Source organism: Hemitrygon akajei, chromosome 3, assembly GCF_048418815.1.
Source record: "Hemitrygon akajei chromosome 3, sHemAka1.3, whole genome shotgun sequence".
Lineage (NCBI taxonomy): Eukaryota > Metazoa > Chordata > Chondrichthyes > Myliobatiformes > Dasyatidae > Hemitrygon > Hemitrygon akajei.
This window is the reverse complement of record NC_133126.1, coordinates 35978573-36004767: the sequence shown is the minus strand read 5'-3', so window position 1 is coordinate 36004767 and position 26195 is coordinate 35978573. Positions and strand designations below refer to the sequence as shown.

The following is a 26195-nucleotide window of genomic DNA, read 5'->3' as shown; positions in this document are numbered from 1 at the left end:
TACCACCTGCCTCAAGGACAGCTTCTACCCTGATGTTATAAGACTATTAAATAATTTTTTATTAAGATCATCTACTTTATGCTTTTGCACCTTATTGTTTATCTGCTCTGCACTTTCTTAATTCTGCATTCTTATTGCTTTACTTTGTACTACCTCAACACACTGTTGTAATGAATTAAGTGGTATGAACAATGTGCAAGACAGGTTTTTTCCACTGTATCCCAGTATATGTGATAATAATGAAACAATTTACCAATGTATGGCTTCAACAGGGACTTGTGGATGGTAGCATTTTCATGATTTTGTTCCATTAGTGAGATAATTGTGTGGTTTGCGGTTTTCTTTCTTTAGTGTATGAAATCCATTATTATAATGTCAAATTTAATTTTAATTTATGTGCTTCAAAGCAATAATTAATGTAAACTACATAAAACAATATTTTAAATTTCAGGTAACTCTTTGGACTTCAATGTTCAGTTAAAATGGGTCAATCTGTCAGGGAACAGAATAAGCTCCTTTAAGGTACAAATTTCACAATTTAATTATGTTTTATGTTGAAAGCAGTCTATATGAGAATAATGGATTTGATTGTATGATCTACTTGTATGGAATCATGTCAATATTTTTCTGGCTGAACAAGCTATCAAAGCTATCAATCTTGTCTTGGGACAAAATAGTTTACTTACAGAGCACGTATTGGATTGGGGCACCTACAATAGGTAAATAGTTTGCTTTTATTCCTGGGAGTCTCCCAATTCTGCAAAGTACTGAGCAAGTCATATTTATTTTAAAAAAACTAATAGTATAGTCAAATATAGTCAAACTACTGATTCTAGTGGCAGAGTACTGATATGGAGAGGAGAGGGACTTGAAGGAAGTTATTGACCCTTTGGGAGATGGTAAGTACTTTTTTCTTTATATTACTTTCATTTTTAATTTTTTTGATATTTTAAAGTATTTTAATTGTTAATTTTCAGATATATAAATTTTATTTATACCAGTTTAAATATCAATTAGAGAAATTTGAAACTGCTTCAAATACTTTTGACACCAGTGATCAGCCACAGGTTGCCAGGAAATATACAGGATCTCAGGATTCAGTGCCTTTGGCCAGATCATTCTAAGGAACCTGGATGCCTATGAGGTGCCTCGAACATGTTGGGTACCTATCACTGCCATATGTCTACAGAAGCTGCGCTGGCTGTCCACTTGGTCATGGATAACCTAGACAATAGTAATACTTACATTAGCAGCTGTTCATTGACTACAGCTCAGCATTCAACATGATCATACCCGCAGTTCTAATCAAAAAGCTCCAGAACCTGGGCTTTTGTACTTCCCTCTGCAACTGGATTCTTCACTTCCTCACCAGGAGACCGCAGTCAGTGTGGATCAGAAATAACATCACCTCTTCACTGACAATCAACATTGGCACTCCTCAAGGATGCATGCTTAGCCCACTGCTCTACTCTCTATACATCTACGACTGTGTGGCTAGGCACAGTTCAAATGCTATCAATGAATTTACTGACAACACAACTATTGTTGGCAGAATTTCAGATGGTGATGAGGAAGCATACGGGAGCAAGAAAGACCAGCTGGTTGGGTGGTGATGCAGCAACAACTCAATGTCAGTAAAACCAAGAAGAGTAAGTCGAGGAGATGTACACCAATCTTCATCGAGGGATCAGAGGTGGGAAGGGTGAGCAGTTTCAAATTCCTGGGCGTCAATATCTCTGACGATCTATCCTGGGCTCAACATATTGATGCAATTACAAAGAAGGTACACCAGTTGCTATACTTCATTAGGAGGTTGAGGAGAATTGGTATGTCATTAAAGACATTCAAAATTTCTACAGATGTACTGCGGAGAGCATTCTAAATGGTTAGATCACTGTCTGGTATGGAGGAGTCACTGCAAAGGATCAGAAAAAGCTGAAGAAAAGTTGTAAACTCAGTCAGCTCCATCATGGGCACTATTCTTCCCTGCATCCAAGAAAACTTCAAAAGGTGATGCTTCAGAAAGGTGGCATCCATCATTAAGGACCCCCCATCACCGAGGCCAAGCTCTCTTCTCATTGCTACCATCAAGGAGGAGGTACATGAGTCTAGAGACACACACCCTACCTCTTAGGAACAGCTTCTTCCCTTCTGCCACCAGATTACTGAATGGACCATGAACCTATACACACTTCCTCAATATTGTTTCCCTCTCTTTTTGTACCACTTATTTGATTTATACTTTATATATACTTTCTGGATTTTATCATTTTTATTACTATGTATTGCAGTGTAGTACAGCCACAAAAAAACAAATTTCTTGACAGCAGGATGGATCTTGGAAGATATTGCCCAGTGATAGCATAAATTTAAAAGCAATGTTATGGAATGACCTTTTGAGATTAATTGGGCATTATTACAAAGTTTTTTTTGGTTCTTTTATGTTGTAGTAAATCTATTTGAACTATTCCACTTAGAAGGTCCTGGGTACTTGTGAGTTTAAATGTAATTGTGTCCATTTCTTCAAAATATTGAGAATTATTCATGTGATTTTTTAAAAAAGAAGTAATAATAGATCAATTATTGGCAATAGAGTGTTTGGGCCAAACATTTTGCTTTAAGAATTGGGTTCATCATCAATGTTAGCACTGTATTGTAGGACTGGAAGAATGCTACAATATCTGAGATATGCTTCCCTGAATAAAATATTATCTGAACTCTCTTCTTTATGTTCAGTTGATGTTATTACATGTTTATTTTCAAATAGAAACAAGTGTTTCTGTCATACATTTCCTCCCCTTACCATTCTGTTTTTAAAAATAACTAATGAATTATTTTTCTGTCTAATCCTATATGGGATTCTGTCAAATGATCATCTAAACTATAAAGTTGTCTTTTTAGAGTCATAGTTGTACATCAGGGAGCCAGGCCCTTCAGCCCAACTCATCCATGTTGTGCAGCTGGCTGGTCTTATTTGCCTGTGTTTGATGCAATGGCCACTAAATCTCTTATTGTCACACATACCAAGCCTGTGGCTATTTAAGCGGCAGGTTGATATTGTACAAAAGGTTTTGCATTAGGTTCTATGGCTAGATACATGTCAATGCTGAAGAATCCCTTTTAGGATAATTGAGCCCATATCCCACTTTTTAACAAAGTGACTGAATCTTGTCTGTTTTTTTCTCATATGAGTCAAGTTTGATCAGATTTTTTAAAATAAAGAATTAAACTTTGGACATCCATACTTAATGTACCAGAGGACCTTAGTCTTGGGAAATAAAGCCCAACCTTGTGCTGCAGTGAATGAGTTGATGATCATTTAGAACTCCACCTTTTGAGCTATGAATGTAAATGCATTTTGCAGGTCTGTTAATGGGGACTGAATATCTTTCCAGTTCTGGAATGCAGTTAATGCAGGCTGAACACTTTCCCAGTAATTTTGAAGATTAGCTCTACTTTTGCAAGAAGTTTGTTTGGAACTAGTTTGAGAAAAGCTTGTCGGAGTAATGACTCTCTGTCATGGATATAACAATGGCTTTTACTGCCAAATAGGAAATGGAAGGAGGGGAAAAAAGTGGACCGACAGTAAGTTTTACATGCCAGCTGATTTTCAATTTCATTCATTTTAGTTTTGGTTACTGTCTGTAAGTACAAATACAAATTTACACCAGGAAATTGCTTAGAACTAATTTATTTTGCACAAGAAAATTGAATATTTTTAAATTAAATAACTAGCATTTAAATATTATTACACAATTTACATCCCATAGGGGTACTGTAATGATAAGAAATAATATATAATCTCTATTCACTGGAGAGGATCAGCTGATCGCTTTAGAACTTAAAAGTTTCTTTCAGGGCTTGACTGGATGGATGATAATTGTATATTGCCTCTGGGTGGACTATCTAAAATCAGAGGTTTTGTTCTTAGGATAAGGGTTTAGCCATTTAAAAAATGTGATGAGTAGAATTTTGTTTGTTCAAAGTTTCAGAAGATTCATGTTTGAAATAGATATATTTTCAGACACTTGGAAATCAATTTGTTAGGAAAATCAGGCAGGTAATTGACCTTGAGTTCCAAGATTGACTATGATCTCATTGAATGGCAGAGGAAGTTCGGGGACTATATGGCCTCCCCTGGCATCTGTTTTTATTTTGTTAAAGGCAATACTAAAGTGTTTAAGTCATCCTGAATGTTTCCTTTTTTTCTGTTCAGGAGCTCACCAATTTAGCAAGATTACCTGAGCTTCAAGAGTTAAGTCTAAAAGATCCACAGTACCCAGCAAATCCTGTCTCTCTTCTTTGTAACTACATTACACATGTAGTTTATCACATTCCAAATCTTGTGAAACTGGATAGTTATGATGTTTCCAGTAAACAAGTCAAGGAGTTTGCTGAGGTAAGTAACTTTTGCATAACTTGTTCTCAGTGTGTAATCAATTTACTTCTGTTGTCAAAGATGAGAACATTTCAAAATTGGTGTAAGTGAGTCTCCTGGGTTACCTGTATAACACATCAAAGCATTTTGAATTCAGCCCTTTTCACTAAAGATTCTTAAACTGTAAAACTTTGCAGAAAAGGAGCAAAAATAGTATTGCTGAAACATAACATCAAGTTCCTACAGGGCAATATTCCATTGATTTGCTTGTCATATTAGAATGTATGTTTGTATAAGGAAATTTAATTTTTGTAATTGAGGGATTCAGAAAGGCAGGACTTCTTTTGGAGGGGAAACAAATTAAGTCATAAAATTACACTATTTCTAAAATGTAGCTATGTAATAAAATATATAAATAATGAAATGAAAGAGTATAAAATATCACCCTTAAGTATTTTAATACTAGAATCAAAATTAAAGCAAGGTTTAATTAAATAATTTCTTTACAGTCTACAGTGATGAAAAAGACTATGTATTACAGCATGCGTGTAAAGACTATCCATTACCAACTTGCTGAAATCATAGAAAAGCTGCAGAAACAACGACGTTACTTGCAGGAAATACCTTTGGAACAAATAAAAACCATCAACTTTGTCATAAAAGGTGTAAGTACACTGATTATCATAGTTTACAATCTAAAAAGGATGTAATCTTCAGTCAAAAGGGTATATTTTTTCATAAAAACAGTAGATTCTGAAGGTTCTAGGAATCTAGAGCCACACACACAAAATGCTGGAGGAAATCCATAAGCCAGGCAACTTCTATGAAGGTAAATGAACAGTGGATGTTTCAGGTTGATGCCCTTCATCAGGATTGTAAAGAAAGGGAGAAGAATCCAGAGGAAGAAAGTGAGAAGAGGGGAAGAGATAAGGAGGGAAGTACTACACCTGCCCCTACTCCTCCTCCCTCATCACCATTCAGAGCTTCAAACAGTTGTTCTAGATGAATTGATATTTCAGTTTGGGGGACCGCTTTGCCGAGTATTTTCACTCTGTCCACCACAAGATGCGGGATCTTCTGGTGGCTAACTATTTCAATTTGACTTCCCATTCAGACTGTCCATGGTCTCCTGTACTGTCATTCAGATTCGAGGAGCAACACCTCATATTCCGTCTAAGTAGCCCTCAATCTGACGACATGAACATTGATTTCTCTAACATCTGGTAATTTCAACCACCACCTTTCTTACTCCTTCCCCTTCCCTTGCCCCACCTCCTATTTTGGCTTCTGGCTCCTTCCTTTCTAGTTTGATGCAGGGTTTTTACCCAAAACATCAGGTGTTTACTCCCCTCCATAGTCGCTGCCTGATTTTTTTTTTAGTATGTTGGACAAATCTCAATCCATGATTATATATTATATCATCAACATCATATACTCTTAAGTTGTAATTTAATCTTTTGTGAGACATCTTGTAAAATGCCTCTTGGAAGTCTAAATACAATACATCTGCTGTTCCCCATCTATCCACTCTGGTTGATCTTTCTGGAAATACTCTAAAAATGTAAAATATGATTTCCTCTCTATAAGCCATGTTGACATTGCTTAGATTATGAATTTCAAATGCTTTTACTTCCTTAAAAATTATCTAATATTTTTCCAAAAATATGCTTATAGTTATCTTCACTTTATGGGTTCCCCCGCTATCCAAAGGTAGAGCGTTTCTATGAAGCAGTTCGTAAACTGGAATGTCATAAACTGAATAAGCAATTACCATTTATTAATATGGGAAAAATTTGTGAGCGTTCCCAGACTCAAAAATAACCTACAAAATCATGCCAAATAACACATAAAACTTAAAATAACAGTACAATATAGTAAAAGTAGGAATGATATGATAAATACACAGCCTATATAAAGTAGAAATACTTTTCTGCAATCATTGCAGCACTGTCTAATGTAGCGAAAATCTCACTACGTAGCAGAAGCGGTCTCACTGGAAGCACTCTCTCCAGTAACCTTTAAGCTATGAAGCTGCCAAATCATACCAAATAACACATAAAAACACACAGCCTATATAAAGTAGAAATAATGTATGTACAGTGTAGTTTCACTTACCGGATTTGGGAAGACAGTGAGCGCACTGATGATGGTGTGTTAGGCTGAGTCGTCGGAGGTTGGGGTGCTTGGCAATTTTTTCCAATAAATTGCAGTTTCGTCACAGTTAAACACTTGCTTATATGAATAACCACCTTCTTCTGTAATTATTTTCTTCAGTTCTGCTGGGAACTTTTTGGCAGCTTCAGTATCAGCCGAAGCACTCTCTCCAGTAAATTTTAAGCTGTGAAGTTGCCCTCGCCTCAGAAACCAATCAAACCACCCATGACTACCTTTAAATTCCACTTTCATAACACTTCCATCACCATTGTCTAGTGCTTTCTGTTTCAGGTTATTAAAAAGACTGACTGATTTCTCCTTAAATATAAGATAACTTAATGGAACACCATGCTTTGTACACCCATCAATCCACTCAAGCAACAGACTTTCCATTTTATCCATTATTGGATGCCGACTAAGAGAGACCACTTTGCTACGAGCAGAACCAACAATAACATCGGCAGCTTTCAAGATTCTTTCTGTCTGCGTATAAATAGTGCAAATGGTGGATGCAGGCAAGATCAAAACGCAGACTATGTCCTTACTTCATTCACCACGATCGAAACACTTAATTACGTCTAGTTTTACGCTAAGTGTAACACCCTTAAGAGCTCTTTTAGGCTTTTCTAATACCTTAGAACTCATCTTGCTAACGGATGCACAAAATAGATTGACATAAAGCACAGATGCTCACAGGCACGTGTTTAAGCAATGGCGGCTAGAATGCCGTTCTGGGGGAGGAGCTTGGCTGCTTGGTTCGCGCGCTGCCTTTTTTCGTAACAGTGAAAACACCTTCTGTTAGCAAAAACAGGTAACTAATGTAGGTCTTTCGTAACATTAAGGTGTCGTAAAGTGAACTTCCGAAAAACAGGGACCACCTGTATCTCCCCTTGGCAGTTTCCTCATCCTTTGGTACTTCTCTAAAATCCTAAGGATTTTAGGAAGCTTACTAGTAATGCATCCATTATCTCACTAGCAATGTCTAGGATCCTAGGATACAAACCATATTAGTTTGCTTAAGATTGTTTTTTGTTGCATTTAATTTCTTTCCAGCATCACTCAGTGCCAGTGGGATGTTTTTACTACTTTCCATTGCAAAGACTGATGCAAAGCATTTGTTTAACTCCTTTGCCGTGTATTTTATTGTCAATATTTATTTCCCCATCTTAATTCTTCTAATGGGCTTGTTTTCTTTTCCATTTTATATGCTTACAATCTACTTTAATATTCCTCACTCGTTATTCCTCATAGTTTATTTTATTTTTATTATCTTTGTTGCATTCTGAATTTATCCCAATCTTCAGTTTGTTTAGCCTCCATAACATTTTCTCTTTCAACTTGATATGTATGCTAACTTTTTTGCTTAGTCATGGTTGGTTCATCATTCCCTCATAACCTTTCCTCTTGACTGAGATGTATTTTTGTGGAGTATCATGAATTTCCTCCTGAAATGTCTGCCACTGTTTGGCATGAACATTTAATTCTCCAACTTCTGGTAATTCCCTCCCCCTCCCAGTTTCACTCTGCCTCCTCCTCCAGCTGCCTATCACCTCTCATGATTCTGCCTTCTTCTACTACACATAGTGCTTTCCCCTTACATTCTTTCTTCACCTTTCCTGCCTATACCCTCCCTTTTTCCCCTCCCCAACTCCTTGATCTTTCCTCTTACTGGTTTTTCACCTGGCACCTACCAGCCTTCTCCTTCCCACCCTCCTCCCACCTTCTTTATAGTGCCCTTGCCCCCTCCCTCTTCAGTCCTGATGAAGGGTCTCAGCCCGAAACGTTGACTGCTCATTTCCACAGATGCTGCCCCACCTGCTGAGTTCCTTCAGCATGTTGTATGTGTTGCTTTGACCACAGCACCTGCAGTGTACTTTGTGTCTGCCACTGTTTGCCTGCTTTCCTTCCTGCTAATCTATCTATCTAGTCCTCTTCTGCCAACTCTTCTTTTTCATTCCATTATAATTTCTCTAATGTAAGTTAAACCTAATTACCAAACCAGGATTCTCACTCACAACAGAATATACTGTAATATTCTTTCATGCTATGTTCACAACTTCCAAAGAGATCTTTAGCTATGAAGTTCTTCATTAAATATGCTTCATCATCCATTACCAGTTAAAAGATAATCTATCCTTTATAATGGCTCCATAACATATTCATGTAGAAAACAATTGTAACGCACTGTAAGGTTTCACTGCTAATTTAATGGCTTCTTTGTAATGTTCACTGCTGAGGTAACGGTTTCACTGTAGTAGCAATGTTTGGGTTATGACAGGAGATAACAGGATGCATGTTAGCCAAAAAGAGATTGTTGCTGTGTCTTGTGAGTCTGGAAAGATGTTTTTTCACGGACTTTTGTCGAGGAGAGATGAAGAGGGAAGGCACGTGTAGAGAGAGAGAGCTGGTAGACCACTGGATGGTGTGGACTGGGATCTGAGGGTCCAAAGGTCGGCGATGCTCGGAGGAGACTGATGGTGGGAGAAGGACCACTGAGTGAGCTGCAATGTGACTTTGACTTGACTTGGGCCCTTTTTTTATTTGCATTACTAACCCTATATTCATATTAAGATTCATAAAGTTCAATCATTTAATTGCATATGGTGTACGGTCTGATATTTTGCATTGTGGGTTTGTAACTGGGGGTACATTACACAGCATCCACACAAACGCGATTACCCAGTTTGGTGGGGCCGAAGGCTGTTTCCCTAGACAAGGGGTGGCCAACCTTTTACATTCCATGCCTAATTTTTTCACGCACGAGTTCAGATGCGCCATACAACTCTCGTACCCCCACAATTCTTGTAAAAATATATTAATATAGAACTCATGCATGAAAAAAATCACATCTGAACTCGTGTGTGAAAAAATTGACGCATGGAATGTAAAAGGTTGGCCACCTCTGCCCTAGACAAACACGAGCTGAGCGAGCCTGAGGGTTACACAATCTAAATGTACTCTGTGAATTTGTTCTCATAGCTACACTTTCCAACTTGGTTATTAAATCTTACAGATGAAAGCCACCCACATTTATGGCACTGCTATGTTTTACATCCCCCCCCCTATTATTTGTTGATGTATATTCTTTCCTGGAGTGTAACATGATCAAAGGTCTACACAATATTAACTACAGTTGATCTTTTTTCTTTCTACCTTTTACCTCCAATCAGATAGTCAGCATAATCTGCGCCAAGATTGTTTCTCACAACTACACTTATTAAGAGTCCTATCTGTCACCTTTTCTTTTCCAAATTTCCTTCCTAAAAGTCAAATATCCTCAAATATTAAGTTCCCCAGTTTTGATTTCCTTTGCAACTATGCCTCTATAAAAATTATCACATCCATTTATCTTATTGTGAGCCGTTTATAAGATGACCATATTACAAATGCTTCAAGCATTAAACTACAAACCCTTTAGATTTGCCCTTTTATACTTAATGATCATCAAATGCTTTTTGTACTGTGACTCTGTTTGCTCACGCTTTTGATTTCTCTGCTTCTGCTTTTGCATTCTTTGTTTTTATTATATTTCTATCCTTCATTCTCTGTCTCTTGTCACCCTGCTTAGGTTCCCATAGCCCTGCCATTCTAGTTTTAAACCGTTCAACAATGCTAGCAAACACTCATATAATGACATTGATCCCTGTCCTCTCTGGGTAAAAGACTCTGCATGCTTAGGACCTACCTTCCTCAGATCAGTTCTTAAGAAACTAAGTCCCTGTCACCAGCTTCATCTCTTCAGCCACTGATTCATCCGATCTTTTCTGTTGTTCTTGTGCTCACCAGCATGCAGCACGTTGTTCTAGAAAACTCTTCTGACAATGTTTTTGTTATTCACTAGCATGTGGCACACATTGTTCCTTTCCTGACCATGACCTTACTTACCTGAATCATCATGAAAGGTAAAAGTAAAGCCAAAAACAGTTTTCTGCACAGTTGTCTGATTGCTGTATTTAAGCATGTATTATTTTTGCAGGCTTAAATTATTTTTCATCTATATCCATTAGGTCTCCATTCCTAATGATCTCGACAGATATTTCAACAATTTCAGATCCTTGGTGTCTTTCAGCTATCTCAATTGTAAAAGTGCTGTACATTCTTTCTGGTTGATACATTGGTCCTCATAGTCTATACCGTCCCAGAATTATTTTTTAGCACCGATAGTGAAGTACAAAATAGCTCATTAGTTGTAGTTCTAATGATACTGTAATCATTGGTTAATATCTTGCAATGTCTTGGTGTTTTTTTTTCAAAGATATGGTCAATTACACCTTGAATCAAGTTCAAGAGTTCACCCACCATCTGTGGAGGAAAAGGGGGTTAGTGTTTTGGGTCAAGGCTCTGCAGCAGGACCTGAATCTTGATGCAGGATCTCAACCTGAAGCATTGACTATTCCTTTTCCTCCACAGAAGCTGCCTGATTTGCTGGGTTGATCCAGTAGTTTGTTTTTTGCTCCAGGATCCAATATCTGTAGTCTCTTGTGTCTCAAAGGGTCCATCTGTTGACATTAAAAGTCAGCTTTAAACGAGTTATAGAACAGTTAGAGATTTTGTCAACCAATGCAATAAATAGATAACAAACCAATATTCTTGAAACAGCTAGAATCTGAATTGACAATGCTCCAAGTCAACAAAATGCAAAATTCTGTACCAACCTCTCTGAATGGCTTGAAGAGTACAGTCGAAATGGAAGAGGTTAACGGCTGTGACAGTTCTGTTAAGAAAAATACAGAAGATCCTAATTCAGAAAATAAATTTTCCCAAAAATTGGATGCTTTGAAAAAAAGGCTAACTTTTTGGAACACAGCAATGGAAGAGTGAGTAAAATCATTTATGATGCACCTTTATTCTGAAAGTGGTTTAACTTCTAAAGTAATACACAGTATTTTATAATGCTTATAAAGGGATGTACTGGATAAGTAATGTAGCAGGGACAGAGTGTTGTGCTAAGGTAAGGATAGGGGAGGTGAATCTGAGACTGGTGCTATGTTGTTGGCAATGGAGAAGTGGGGTGCTTAAGAGTTTTCAGATTGCTAAGTTAAGGTTTGGAGACATGTGAAGAAGATTCTTATAAGAAGGCACTGGGTGGTGAAAAACTATCATGCAGACTTTCATGCCAAGGATCAAGGCTGACATGTGAAGGGATTTGGAGATTGAGAAATACTTTGGAAACTTTGGCACATCAGATAATAGGTGAGTGGAGTATGGAAATTGTCAAGGCCCTGGGTAATTGGGACCTTGAGCTGAGAGATGGGTCCATCAACAGTTCCTTTCCTCCCACAAAAACTGCTTGATCCGCTGAGTTCTTTCAGCAAATTGCTCCAGATTCTCACATCTGCAGTCTCTCCTATCTTCTCAGGATTGAGAAGGATGATGGGAAAGAGACCTGTGGAATGTTTGGGTAGCATGATATACAGGAGGAATCAAAATAGCAAAATAAGAGGGTGATTTGTCTGATGGATCTCAATCTAAAATTGTCTTGGGAAAACATTTTTGTTATTGATGGCTGTTTGGGATCTAACATGGAATAAGATCAGAGTCATGAGCAGTGAAGTGGGTACCTTTGTAGAAGTGCCCATCAACAGTAAGGGGATTTTTCATGCCACTGCTACCAGGAGCAGCCCTCCTTTCTGTGCACCAAGATGAAGCAGCAATGGAAGAGGTAGCACAGGAACAACCCCTCAATTTATTAGGTATAATTTAGCCTTTAATTTAAGCTCAGCCATTTCAGGAAATAAGCACTTTCATTATTTTCACTTCCAATTTCTAACATTAACCACTATTTTAGCAATCTGAAATAGTTCTGTATTTTCCTCCTGCAAACTGACCTTTTGTTCAGATTGCCTTCTGTTATTATCTTGCACCTATTGTTTTTTCTCATTTCATTTTCCCTGTCGTTGCACCTTAAGACTTGCTTTACATTCAATTATTCCAATTTCTGTTCAAAAATTATCAAACTGATAATTTCTCCATATGATATCAGATTGAATATCAAATATTTTCTATTATCTTCTTAATTTTGGCAAATCATTTATTTTCCATTTATTTTTAAATGTTATATATTTTTACAGATGCTACTTGACCTACTGACTTCCTTCAGCATTTTTTTTTCTGTGTGCCAGACTCCAGAATCTACATTTTTTTGAGTCTCTATTACCTTTGTGTTCATGTTTTAACATTTTTCTGATATAACTATATAACAATTACAGCACGGAAACAGGCCATCTTGGCCCTTCTAGTCCGTGCCGACGCTTACACTCACCTAATCCCACTGACCCGCACTCAGCCCATAACCCTCCATTCCTTTCCTATCCATATACCTATCCAGTTTTACTTTAAATGACAATACTGAACCTGCCTCTACCACTTCTACTGGAAGCTCATTCCACACAGCTACCACGCTCTGAGTAAAGAAATTCCTCCTCTTGTTACCCTTAAACTTTTGCCCCCTAATCTTTCTTCCTTGTACTTGTCTTCCATCTAGTGTTTTTTTCTTAATCTTTATTTGGCTTTTAAAATATGTCCTTTTCTTTCTTTCCATATGGAAGTGACTTTTTCTATTTTTTTTCTTCATTTTTATATCTCTTCGTTTCTCTACTTTTTTTTGTGAAGATCAAGCTTGTATATTTTGTTTGTGTACAATTCCCCACATCCCTTAAAAATTAACCAGGAATCATCAGACAATTGAATGCACATTGTTTTGGTGTCCAGAACCATGTTGCTTCATCTTACCTGATATTCCACCACTATTCTTCTGAGGATAACATAGAGAATTGGCTCATCTCTATTCCTTTATAATTCCCTCCCTCCTCTTTACATGCTTGATTTCTAATCTCCATCTCCCTACCCTTTCTTCTATTTCCCATCTTTATTCCCAACCTTTTCTTCGTACCCTCCTGTCCTTCCTCCAATCTTCCATTTGAACCTTTATTAACAATTTCTCTCTACCCTGCCTACCCACTGAATTTGATTTTACTTTTCTTTTTGTAATAATTGATGAATTGATCTGTTTTATAATGTAAAAATGATAAAGTAACAGGCCTGCTGTGGTTTTTTAAAATAAAATGGTTGATGTGTATTATAGGTGATTAGAATAAATAGTGAATAAATAGCTCTGGGACCTAATTATTTGAAAGAACTGCAGACTGCATCTGGGCAAACTTAATGTTTGACAGTTCCTGCAACATCTACAGTACTATATTTATGCAGACATAAAATTGTAATGTGGATAAATTCAAGCATTTATCTCAAGTGTAAGTGTAAGTGTAAGTGTGTGTGTGTGTGTGTGTGTGTGTGTGTGTGTGTGTGTGTGTGTGTGTGTGTGTGTGTGTGTGTGTGTGTGTGTGTGTGTGTGTGTGTGTGTGTGTGTGTGTGTGAAAATACATAATAATATACTATTGTAACATTTTTCATCTTTAAAACAATCATTAAATTTGTATTTTCTCTTCACAGAACTGAAGTGGGCTATGAGATGGAAGTAAAGTCAATAACTGAGTTTTTAAATTTGAGTATTCTGTTTCTATTCATTGAACTGGAAACGGTGGGGAATATTCGTTTTGAAGAAGGCACACCTTCTGATGTGTGGTATGATGGTAGTTACAAAATACATAGCTATAAGTCTTCAATTCCTTACTTTTTACATATTACTTGGGATAGTAACAACTAAAACAATAAAATCTGCAACCTTGGGTAAATATATGCTACTCCTATCAAAAATAATTGGTTACATTTTACCAGCAAATATTTCACATTTATTAAGATATAATTTCACTTGTAATGCGTTCTAGGTCAGCCATAATGTCACTTGTATTGTATCACAAAACAATTAAATTATATGTACTTTTGGCTGGAAAATCTATAGAAAGCCTCCAGTTCTGTCCTTTTCTTAAGTCTGTGAGTCTCTGAATTTTATTCCTGCATGTTGAAATATAGAAGTCAGAGGTGAACTGGAGATCAGATTTAACAAAATCAACAAATTTCTGCAATCATAATGGATTCTCTTTACAAGAGTTAACATGCATAAAATGCTGCACAAAATGCAAAGCAGGCTGCCGCCATGCATCAACATGAACAGTGGGAGTTTTGGGCCAAAGCATTTCATCAGAACTAGAAACAAAGAGAGGAGGTAGCAATATAGAAAGGTGGGAAAAGGGAAAGGAGCACAAACTGGCAGGTGATAGGTGAATCCGAGTGAGAGAGGAAAGGTAGGGAAATGGGAATGATGTGAGAAGCTTGGAGATGGTATGTGGAAGAAGTAAAGGGTGGAAGAAGATAGAATCTGGTAGGAGAGGACAGTCAACTGTGAAATAAAAGGAAGCAGGTGGGGAACCAGTGGGGGGAAGGTGTGGATGATTGCAGGGTATGAGTGTAGAGCAAGGTAATGAAAAGGGGGTGATGGATAAGGGAAAATCAAAAGGGGGAGGGGTTGAACAGAGGGGAATAGTTACAGAAAATGATGTGGATGCCATCAAGTCAGAAACTACCAAGCAGAATATGAGATATTCCTCTAATCTGCAACCAGCCTCAGTGTATCAATAGAGGAGGCTCTGGATAGACATGTTTGGGCCCCTGAATGGTGGTGAGAGGAGATGATAGAGAGAGTGTAATACTTAGCATAGTTGCATGGAGTTGGATCAGTGGAGAAGGTCGAGCTGAAAAGGGAGTCACGGCAAGGACAATTTGTGCAGAAAGCAGAGACAGGAGGGGAAAATGTGCCTGGTCATGGTATTTGTGGTATGTTGGAGAGCAATGAGAAATATGCATTCTGTCGATAATTTCACATATATCTGTTCTTCAGCTTTAAACCTTTCTGTGGGGAAGCCAGTCAGGACTCACAGACTAGCAGAAACAGGAATTCTTTTAAAAAGTTTATTAAAACCTGACCATGCACCATGAATTATTTAAACTTGGGAACTATAACAATACATACTGTATGAAATAACTAAAGATTATGTAATGTGAAATACTATAACCTGTCATACTATTAAATGAAGTCTGCATCCAGTACTTTACACTGCTTTTCACTCTGAACTTCTGATACTTCACTCACCCCTAGTGATGGTCAATCCTGTTAGCAGTTCTCTTGCAAGCAGCTTTTATTCTTCCTAATACTTATCTGAATGATTTCAAAGGTACTTGTTCTAGTAACCACTTGGAATATTCAGTCTGTACCTCCTTCTAAGTTGTCTCATCTTTCATGAGTCCTCATTATTTACAATCCAAAAATAACACCCATGGTAATTTGATTGATGTAACCTTCCCTTTTAATTGTACATATTATCCTTATCCTGTTTGCCTGCTGCATACCATGCATCCATGCATTGTCCGTTATAGGCATTTTTGATGTCCAATCATGAGCTCAACAACGATACTTTGATGGTGAAACAGGTTTGAGCTTTTCAGCATCAGTGAGTTAGTTGTTAACATGTTTTTCTGTGATACATTCACAAACACCTGTTGAAGACAGCTCCAGCAACACCAGAGCCATCTATAATTCAGCTTGAACCTTTTTGCTGATATTGCAATATGACAGGTGCCTGGAAGAAATGCTTGTGTTTGAATATATAAATTCTCCCAAACTTCCTTTCCAGTTTTTCACCTGTTTGACAAGCTAAGCACTGACACGGAGTTCCTTCACAGCATCTTGGGACTGAAATTTCATTCGGTTTTAGTTCAGCACGCATTTAGCATTCTTGCTAAAGGCATAACTTGAATGCAAACGAAGTATGAAATACAGTAATGCAAAATCAAATCTTTGGTGGTCTTAGCAAGATTCTGAAGCAATGAGCAAGCTAAAAGGACACCATTTCATAGCATTTTAGCATTGCCATATTTCACCGTGATGGTTATTGACTAGCTGACTTGGTATCAGAACAGTTTTAGGGTCTTTCATTAGTCTTTTCCCTCTAGCCCTATTGTTGAAAACACTTACAAGTTCTGCAAATTGCACCAACCATAACTCCTTGCTAAGGCCCCAAAGGTAGTGCTTGCTTCTTATGAGGAACCTCCTTTGCAACTGATGACACTTTTCTGTTGTGATGTGATGGAGGAGAGGAATTTTCTACTTGCTAGTTCCTTTCTCCTTGGGTTGGCTGCAGTTCTTCAGAAGTCTTTTGGTTGAGACTTCTAAGGATGTACAAGCTATTGGATTTTTTTTGATTTAAGATAATAGCTAATGATTCCACAGCTGTTGTCCAGAACAAAACTGATTTTTTTCCCTTTTGCATAAATAGAGCATTCTTGTACCAAGTAAGATTACTCAGCAATGGAGTCACATAAGAAAATGCAGTTCTAATTTTCTGTATCTCTCCCATTACACACTCCTCTCCCCATCAGTTTTTAATTTACAAATTCTGAATGAAGCTGTTTTGGCAGCAACTTCTCCTGTTGCGACTCTTGCAAAAAAGTGTACTTCAGGACTACCTCAGTGTATATCAAATGCTGCCTGGCCTGCTGAGTTTCTCAAGCAATTTTGAGTGTGAGGCTCCTGCTTATATTGCTACTGCCACTTTATCAACAATAGATAAAGCTACACAAGTTTGTTTGAATTTAATTTTTTTGCTACCTTCATCAAGGTAGCTGTTGTATTGCTAGTGACAATGCCCTGTTTTTCTCAGAGTTTAGTTGAAAAGTCGCTGTTTTCTGAACAGGAATTATAGCAGGATCATACGTGTTGAGGCCATGGGAGTTCTCCTGTTCTGCTATTGCCATTTTCTTTGTAAAAACAGAAAAAAAAATCAGGAAAAAGTGAAAAATCTGCCATGCAAAAAGGAAAATTCAGGTCCTTGAAAATCATTCTTCATGTCCCATCCTTAAGATTCTTGAGACTTTAATACCTACCCACCCCAATTCTAAAAAAACTGGAAATTATTAATCTCCACCTATCTAACCCAAAGTTCATACAGACTCTCATTAGCAACCAACCTATGCTAGCTATGGTTTATTGCTTCAGTGCACCATCAAACCCAATTCTGTGAATGGCTTGCACCAGTTCCAGTCAGCAGTTGCTGTAATCTCCATATTTTACAAAGGTGATTTGTAAATGGTGAAAGTTAGTCTGAACTTTTTGCAGGCTTATGAAACCACGAGTGATTATGGGCAAATGTAGCCTCCCAAGTTTCCTGACGTAATACTGATCACCTAGGTAGATAAGAAAGGAGAGTTTCCAGATCCTATAGGGACAATGAAGAATACAATATTAAGTGACAATAATAAGAGAGACCAAACCAGTGTTTAAAATAGAGATCTGGTTGGGTATTAAATTAAAATTGGAGCCAATATGGTTAATCTGAATTCAACCAAAACCTGCCGACTTGTAATTGCCCAACCCAACCTAAACCAGCACAAGAAATTAGATCTGATAAGGGTTGGGTTGGGTATCCATTCTGTGAAGGTAAACATTAATGTGCTGCTCTGTGGAGTTGAACAAGGCTGACCTTTGCTTCAATTCTCCAAGCTTGCATATAGAAACGTAGAAAACATACAGCACAGTACAGGCCCTTCGGCCCACAAAGCTGTGCCGAACATGCTTCATAGCCTTCATATACCCATAGCCCTCTATTTTTCTAAGCTCCATGTACCTATCCAGGAGTCTCTTAAAAGACCCTATCGTCGTCATCTCTGCCTCCACCGCTGCCGCCAGCAGCCTATTCCACGCTCTCATCACACTCTGCGTAAAAAAAAAAAAACAACTTACCCCTGACATCTCCTCTGTACCTACTTCCAATCACCTTATAACTATGCCCTCTTGTGCTAGGCAGTTCAGCCCTGGGGAAAAGCCTCTGACTATCGACAGGATCAATGCCTCTCATTATCTTGTACACCTCTATCAAGTCACCTGTCATCCTCCATCGTTCCAAGGAGAAAAGGCCAAGTTCACTCAACCTGTTCTCACAAGGCATGCTCCCCAATCCAGGCAACATCCTTGTAAATCTCCTCTGCACCCTTTCTATGGTTTCCATGTCCTTCCTGTAGTGAAGCGACCAGAATTTAGCTGAATACTCCAAGTGGGGTCTGACCAGGGTCCTATATAGCTGTAACATTACCTCTTGGCTCTTAAACTCAATCCCACGATTGATGAAGGCCTTATATACACCGTACACCATATATGTGTCAGGGATTTGATTACTAGGCCTGGAGATGAGGCTCGATGGATCAGTCAAAATTGGTGACACAAGAGACAACAGATGCTGAAATCTGGAGGAAAAAAAAACACAAACTGCTGGTCCCAAACCATTGTATGACCATTCTTCCCCCTCCCCGCCCCCCCCCCCCCCCCCCCATGGATGCTGCTTGATGCACTGAGTTCCTCCAGCCATTTGTTTTTTGCATGTTGGTACGTATCAGAAAAATTTGTGCAGTTGCAATCCCAGCAAGAGTATGATTCTGTCAAGCCATGCTTTGGCTCCCATCTTGGGCTTCACCAGTTCAACAACTTCCAATAATCTTGATTGCAGGTACCCTGGCATAGATTGCATCCTTACTTGACTGCATGACTCAGGATTGCCTCTGAGCCTCATTTACTTTCGATATTCAGGATTGTTTGATGTCATTTTCAGTACATAAGTGTAAAGGAGAATGAAGTAATTGTTATTCCAGATCTGATTTAGCACACAAAAGCACAATAAGATAAAGAACACAATGATTAAAAAAACAATAAATATAAATACATAGGATAGCGTATATACATTGATTGTGACACTTGGTACAAGAGTGTCTGTACATAAGGTGACTGGCAGGAAATGATAAAGTAGTGGTGGTGTGGAGGTTTTTAGAGTGTGGAGGTTTTGATCAGTTTTTGTGCAGAGAGCCAGTAACTCTGGATGCAGCATGTACACTGCCATTAAACAATGAAATCAAATCATGGCAATTTTTAGGTTTAGTTATCCCTTGTGGCCTGAACCCAAGGATATAACTGTTTCAATACTCAATCTGGTTAGGCTCCAGATTAACCAAAGGATTAATCTAAATTAATTTATGAATGCAGATTTGCTTCAATGACAAGTTTGTGATCTCACCACTGTCACCTCATTAGTGCCCTTGTTATTGCCCATCACTCAGTCAAATTAAGGCTGCTGAAATTCAAGCTAAAAAGGGTTCTATCTGAAGTTGGATATTTTATGGCTGGAAATTCCTTAAGTTATCCGCCAAGATCATCAGAGCTTTTTCCAATCAAATCAACAACTTTTTTTTATCCATACTGAAAATTTCCTAAATGGTAATGACGGAAGAGAGAAAGGAACCAGAAGGTGAGCATCAAGGAATTGTTCAAATTTAATTAAAGAATTTGGATCCCAATGACTTTGTGAACTGTAATTCAGGAGCATGGACAAAAACTAATTAATTTTGTGGAAGAGACGACTCGAGAGAAGTGAAAATAATGAAGCTGGACTGAGAGCATTGCATAGATTGCTGGAAGCAACGGTAGGGCCCAAGAATAGATGATGGAATGTCAAGGTGACAAGAAGTGAAAAGAAGCAAAAATATCAATCCAAGGATGAAACTGATATATGGGAGTTGACAATCCCAAATCATATTCCATTTCCACAAAGAGAAATGTCCTTAAGTATATGGTGGATCTGCAGGTCCATAGAGAAAGAAAAAGAATGAATGCTTTTTGTCATTGACCCTTCAGGGAAGCTAGAAATGTGAAACAACAAACATGCTTTAAATTGCAGAAAGAGGTAGTGATAGTGAGAACAGAGTGTGAAGTTCCTAATACTTTGTGAAACTCAGTGGATGCTTAGCACAAAATGAAAACCACTTTGGTGAAATAGTTATGGATTAATTGGAGTGAAATTTGTGATGCAGATATGCATATGTATTATTTATGATAACTCAGGGAAGGTTCTCATATTTAAAGCAGAGAAGAATTTTATTTTTCCTAGATTTTCAAAAACTTTATTTCAAATTAAGATTTATGATGGTTTTGTATTGCATGGTTAAGGTCATTATTATTGTAGCACAGTTTTAAAGCTATTTACAGTCTTCATGAAACTTGGATCCGTAACTCATTCAAGGAATTTAGTCATAAATGAATAAATTATTCCTCCTTATGACAGGTTCACCTCTTGCTATGATGTAATCCTATCACGATTCTGTGCATGGGATTTCAAAAGACTTGGAGTGACAGGGTTAAAAATAAATCGTATAATCAGAGTTCATAATCGAATTCTAAGGCTGAAATATGAAGAAAAAATCCATTCCATTTTGAGCAAAGAAGGATCGTCATATAGATCAGAGTGAGTTGCTGTATTTAAATCATGTGTTCCAATTTGAGTATCTTTTTACTTATAATGAAAGCGGTTTGGTTTCGAAAACAATGCAATAAATTGTAATGTTAAGACTATTAAGAAAGAAATTGTATTTGTATTGTGCCATTTATACTCTTAGGCCATCTTAAAGCATCCTACGAACAATTAAGTAAATTTGATTAGCAATTGCAATTTGTAATATGGAAAAACAAGAATGCTTACTATTCATTTTGATTAATAAATAATAGTCCTAAATAAAAATGAATACCTCTGCTGCCTTATAGATTTTCTTACATTGCAAATATATTTGATGCCCTAATTTCACAGAATTATGATAATAAACATTTCTTTAGAACAGAATAAATAACAAGCTTTACTAAAAGTGAATTTTCTTTTTCTTTTCTGATATTAAACTACAGAAGTGCTGTAGTTTAACTGTCATAATTTTCTTCTCATTACTACTTCTCTCTTTTTTGCCACATTCTGCTATGCCACACTTTTCATTTGCTTTTTTTCCTTTCTCCCGTCTTTTCATGCTTCTTGCTCCTCTTACATTTTTAGTTCACTGCAGGAAGTCTTTTGGTATGACTTGTAAAGTGGTAACTATTGGAAAGGAAGAAAGCTTCACAATGAATATTTTAAGAATACCCAAAATACTTAACTTCCAGACAGAAGCTGATATAATTAAATTAGTAAGTTCCAATTTAGTTACTGTTAGGTAACAGGCATAATAGTGTTTGGCATATGTTTTCTGTATTGTGCAGAATGATCCTGTTCTATCAGTTAAATCATTTCTGGCCTGAAATCAAAATTTCTGCTTTTATTTAGAAACTACAAGAAGATGCTGGAATACCTGTTTTATGTGTTTGATCCAGAAATATCCACTGGAAAGAATGAAATTCTATGTATTCTGGAGGATGGCTTCAGAAAAGCAGAGGTGTATAAAGTATGTAATATTTCACTAAATTAAATGGGTCACTAAAATATCAGTTCACTACAACTTGCAGATGAATGCTTGCTCATAAGGGAATTGCATCCCAAAAAGACTTTCGGGCCAAATGGTTAGTTTGTCATATGAAGGTGGTTTTACTAGGATGTTACCAGGGTTTCAGCACTTAAGTTACAGAGAAAGGTTGAACAAGTTAGGTCTCTATTCATTGGAGCGTAGAAGGTTGAGGGGGGATTTGATCGAGGTATTTAAAATGTTGAGAGGGATAGATAGAGTTGACGTGAATAGGCTGTTTCCATTGAGAGTAGGGGAGATTCAAACGAGAGGACATGATTTGAGAGTTAGGGGGCAAAAGTTTAAGGGAAACACGAGGGGGTATTTCTTTACTCAGAGAGTGATAGCTGTGTGGAATGAGCTTCCTGTAGAAGTAGTAGAGGCCAGATCAGTTGTGTCATTTAAGGTAAAATTGGATAGGTATATGGATAGGAAAGGAGTGGAGGGTTATGGGCTGAGTGCGGGTAGGTGGGACTAGGTGAGATTAAGAGTTCGGCACGGACTAGGAGGGCCGGAATGGCCTGTTTCCGTGCTGTGATTGTTATATGGTTATATGGTTATATGTGGTTATTTTTACTCTTTCTTTCTGTTTAACACTATTTTGAATATCCTCTTATGATTATCTGAAACATGCTGACCTCAAAATTTGGATACACGGCACTATTTTTATCAGCATTTCATTTTTGGAATTTTTTTATCTCTGGAGTGGAATGTGCTTATTGACCATTTGTCTATCACGCCACATCAGTCCAGGAATTTGACTGAGAAATTGTAGTTACAATTTGTCCATGTGTGCCTGATGCAATTCCATCAAGCATGGAATGAATCATTGCTCCTTGCAGTACTACCTGGTTCTTCTCCCTTCTCCTGGCCCTGATCTCATATAAGTAGCCATCTATATGATTGTTGAGGAGATCAAGTATATGTCTGCCTGTCCTTTCTTCAAACTGTTAACCTCTCAGAACCAACCTTGGTCCCACTCAGTACATTTTAAAGCAAGGTCCCAATTACCTTCCATCAGAACTCCACATAATCTCTTCTTTGACTTTAACCTTATTGAGTTCAGATAGCATTATAGCAACTCAAGTGTCATTTATTGTTCTCGTATTTGGTTCATAGAATTGATGTTTGGATTCCAGGTGTAGTCTAACTAAGGCTTTGCACTGTTCTTGACATATAAAGACCAGTAATCTGTCAGTATTTATGACTATTTTACTCTTATTTATTTGACGGTGTAGGGATCTGCATTGTTTCTCTGTTTAGAATGTATTCTGATTTATCCTCTTTGTTACAAATCATCTCCTGTTTTCCTGCATTGATATATTTTTCTGTAATTTTGGCCAGATATTAATAATTCTTTGCAAATTAATACTTCGACCTATATTTCTATGGTGTCTCCTGTCTTTGTGTCATTCTCAAGCTTGTATTGGCGGTCTTTTCTACAATTAACCAGTTTTGTTTTGTAATCACTGATTGCAAGCTACCAACTTGTGTATTTGTCCATTACACCAAGTCACTCAGTTTCTGAAGCAGATCAATAATTATCATTAGAATTCCATCACTCATCTATATATTATACCCATCAAATTTTTAAGCATCAAGCTTGTTCCAGGCTGGCACTATAGGCAATTTGCAGTGTCTGTATTTTACTACATTAATTCATTAATATAAAGGCAAAAAAAACCCTGCAGATACTGGAAATCAAAATTAAAACAAAAAATGCTGGTATTAAATGGCTCCATCTATGGAGAGAGAAACGGAACTGATGTTTGGTTCGAGTCAGAGAGCAATACAGTATTGTACAGATAACAACCCTCCAGTCCTACTAGTTCTTTCTCAGCCAGCTAGCTCCAATTCCCTGCATTAGGCCCATATCGCTCTAACTTCCCACCCTTCTATGCCCTTCTATCCAAGTGCTTCTTAAATGATACAATTTACCCGCCTCAAACAATTCTTCTGACATCTCACTCCATATACTCACCAACTTCTGCATGAAAAAAGTTACTCTTCAGTCTCTTTTAAATCTTTTCCTTGCACCATGAATCTATGGCCCTATTTTGATCTCCCAAACCATGAAAAAGACTGTTATCATCCACCTTATTTATACTTCTAATAATTTTAAACGTTTTTATAAGGTCGCCCCTCATTGTCCTTCATCAAGGAATAGAAACCCAGCCTACCTAACCTCTCCCTAAATCACAGGCCCTCTAGCCTGGCAACATTGTCATAAAATATTTCCTGTACTCTTTCAAGTTTTTAATTACATCTTTCCTATAAATAAGTGACCAAAACTGTACACTATACTTCAAATATGGCCTCATCAATGACGTACAACTGCACATAATGTTCCAGCTCCTATACTCCATGCCTAAGCTATAAAAGTCAGTGTGCTAAATGCCTTTCTCACTACCCTGTCTACCTGTAACATCACTTTCAACAAACTATGCCCTTGTACTCCTTAATCCCTCTGTTTTATTACATACTGTAGTGCCATTCACAGTATAAGTCCCAGCCTGGTTTGACTTTCCAATATACATCATCTCATACTTTTCTGTATTCAGTCCATTTGCCACTCCTCAGCCCACTTCCCTAACTGATCAATATTCTTCTGTAATCTACGACAATCTTCTTGATGATCAGCAACACTTCCTAATTTTGAGTTATCTGTAAACCTATGGATTAAGCCTTGTGTGTTTGCAATCAAATCATTTGTATAAATGAAGAATAACAACTGACCCTTGCTGCATGTCAATAGCCACTGGCCTCCAGTCTAAGATACAACCATCACCCTCTACTTCCTACATCTGAGCCAATAGTGAATCCACCTAACACCCTTTCCCTAGATTTCACAGGACCCAACCTTCCGGACTGGCCAACCATATGGGGTCTTATTAAAGGCCTTGCTAGGGCCCAAATAGACAACATCCACTTCCTTACCGACATCTTTCCTTTTGGTTACCTCTTTATAAAAGCTCCAGAAGATTTGCTGAGCACGGCTTTCCAGACAGAAAGCCAAGCACACTGCACCTAATCAGACTTTATCTATCCAAATATTGGTAGATCCTATCCCCCAGAATTTCCTCCAGTAACTTTCCCATTACTGCTATCCAGCCTGTAGTTTACTGGCTTATACTTGCTACCTTTCAAACAATTAAAGTAGTGACCTTCCAGTCTTTGGGAACTTAACCAGTGGCAAACAATGAAGCAACTATATCCACAATGGGCTCTGTAGTTTCCTTTCTAGACTCCCACAAACTCAGAGGATACAGTTGGTGAGGCCCTGGGGATTTATCCACCTTAATGGGTTGTAAGACTGCAAACCTCCTTCCTGGTAATATGAATGTCCTCCAAATCATCTTCGCTTGGTTTCCTTATTTCTTGAAAAACCATTATCTCTGTTTGTCTCTCTCTCTATAGATGCTGCCTGATCTGTTGAGTATCTTCAAGTTTTATTACTACATTCACAGCTGTACTATCTGGCATACTATATTTTTCCTTTTATCTGGTACAGGTACATTTTAGTCCAACAGAGTTGAGTATATTTCATTTTTTCTCTGATGAATGAAAAGTCGGCCTTGTCAGGTAATGTAATGGCTAACAGAGGACACATTTTGTCCATAATAGAAACTGTTCTACATAATTCACAAACACCATCATTACGTTGTTGTGTTCACTTTAAGAGAACGGTGCCTGACATAATTATGTCAGTGTAAGGCTTTTGATTTGTTCATAATGGAAGTAAAACGCTGTGGCTTTTGTTAAGCACATAAAATGACTCTCGCATGTTTTATTCACAAAATCTTACAGCCTCAAGACAATAGCATAGTATAGAGTGCTTTTGAGTGCATGCATGTTACTTGTCCAGCATCACATATCAGTACAGAGCTATAAGCAGCCAGAGGCACTTCTACTCTCAGCTGATGTGTACTCATGCATAACACATCAGCAGAAGTCATGATGTCTCCATTTTTACGTAGTCTACTTTTGGGATACTGTATTAAACGAAAGGATGAATTGCCAGGTCAAGGACAGTTTCATGCTTATGTTGGTCCCCAAAATGCAACATAGGTACATAAAGGGTAACGTGCAGCCAACAAATGTCGCGCTGTCACATAAAATTAGATAGCACAGATCAATGGAGTGTACAAAGAAAAGATTTAACTGCATTAACTACTCTGGAGAGATTCTGTAATATTTAACAGATGAGTTTAAGATCTCATGAGAATTCAATTCTTAATTCTAGTTTTATCATTATTAGAGATAGAAAAGATTGTAATGCTGGAAGTCTGGAGCAAAACACATAAAGCTGAAGGAACTCGGTGGGTAGGGGGACACGGGTGGTTGATGTTTTGGTCGAAACCCCACATCAGGACTAGAAAGGAAGAGAGAAGATGTCCAAAATAAAAAT

The 26195-nt window shown here is 37.6% G+C and overlaps 1 protein-coding gene across 1 annotated transcript in view; it reads left to right on the top strand.

Annotated features, from left to right (window-relative positions):
* The window catches only part of lrrc9 (leucine rich repeat containing 9), a 100723-nt gene that overhangs the window by 8997 nt on the left and 65531 nt on the right, over positions 1-26195 (top strand). The window contains exons 6-12 of the mRNA XM_073039558.1: positions 452-522; positions 4217-4399; positions 4888-5043; positions 11132-11349; positions 13985-14116; positions 20593-20772; positions 21613-21730. Of these exons, the coding sequence (XP_072895659.1) occupies positions 452-522; positions 4217-4399; positions 4888-5043; positions 11132-11349; positions 13985-14116; positions 20593-20772; positions 21613-21730 (1058 nt within the window). The remainder of the gene's footprint in view (positions 1-451; positions 523-4216; positions 4400-4887; positions 5044-11131; positions 11350-13984; positions 14117-20592; positions 20773-21612; positions 21731-26195) is intronic.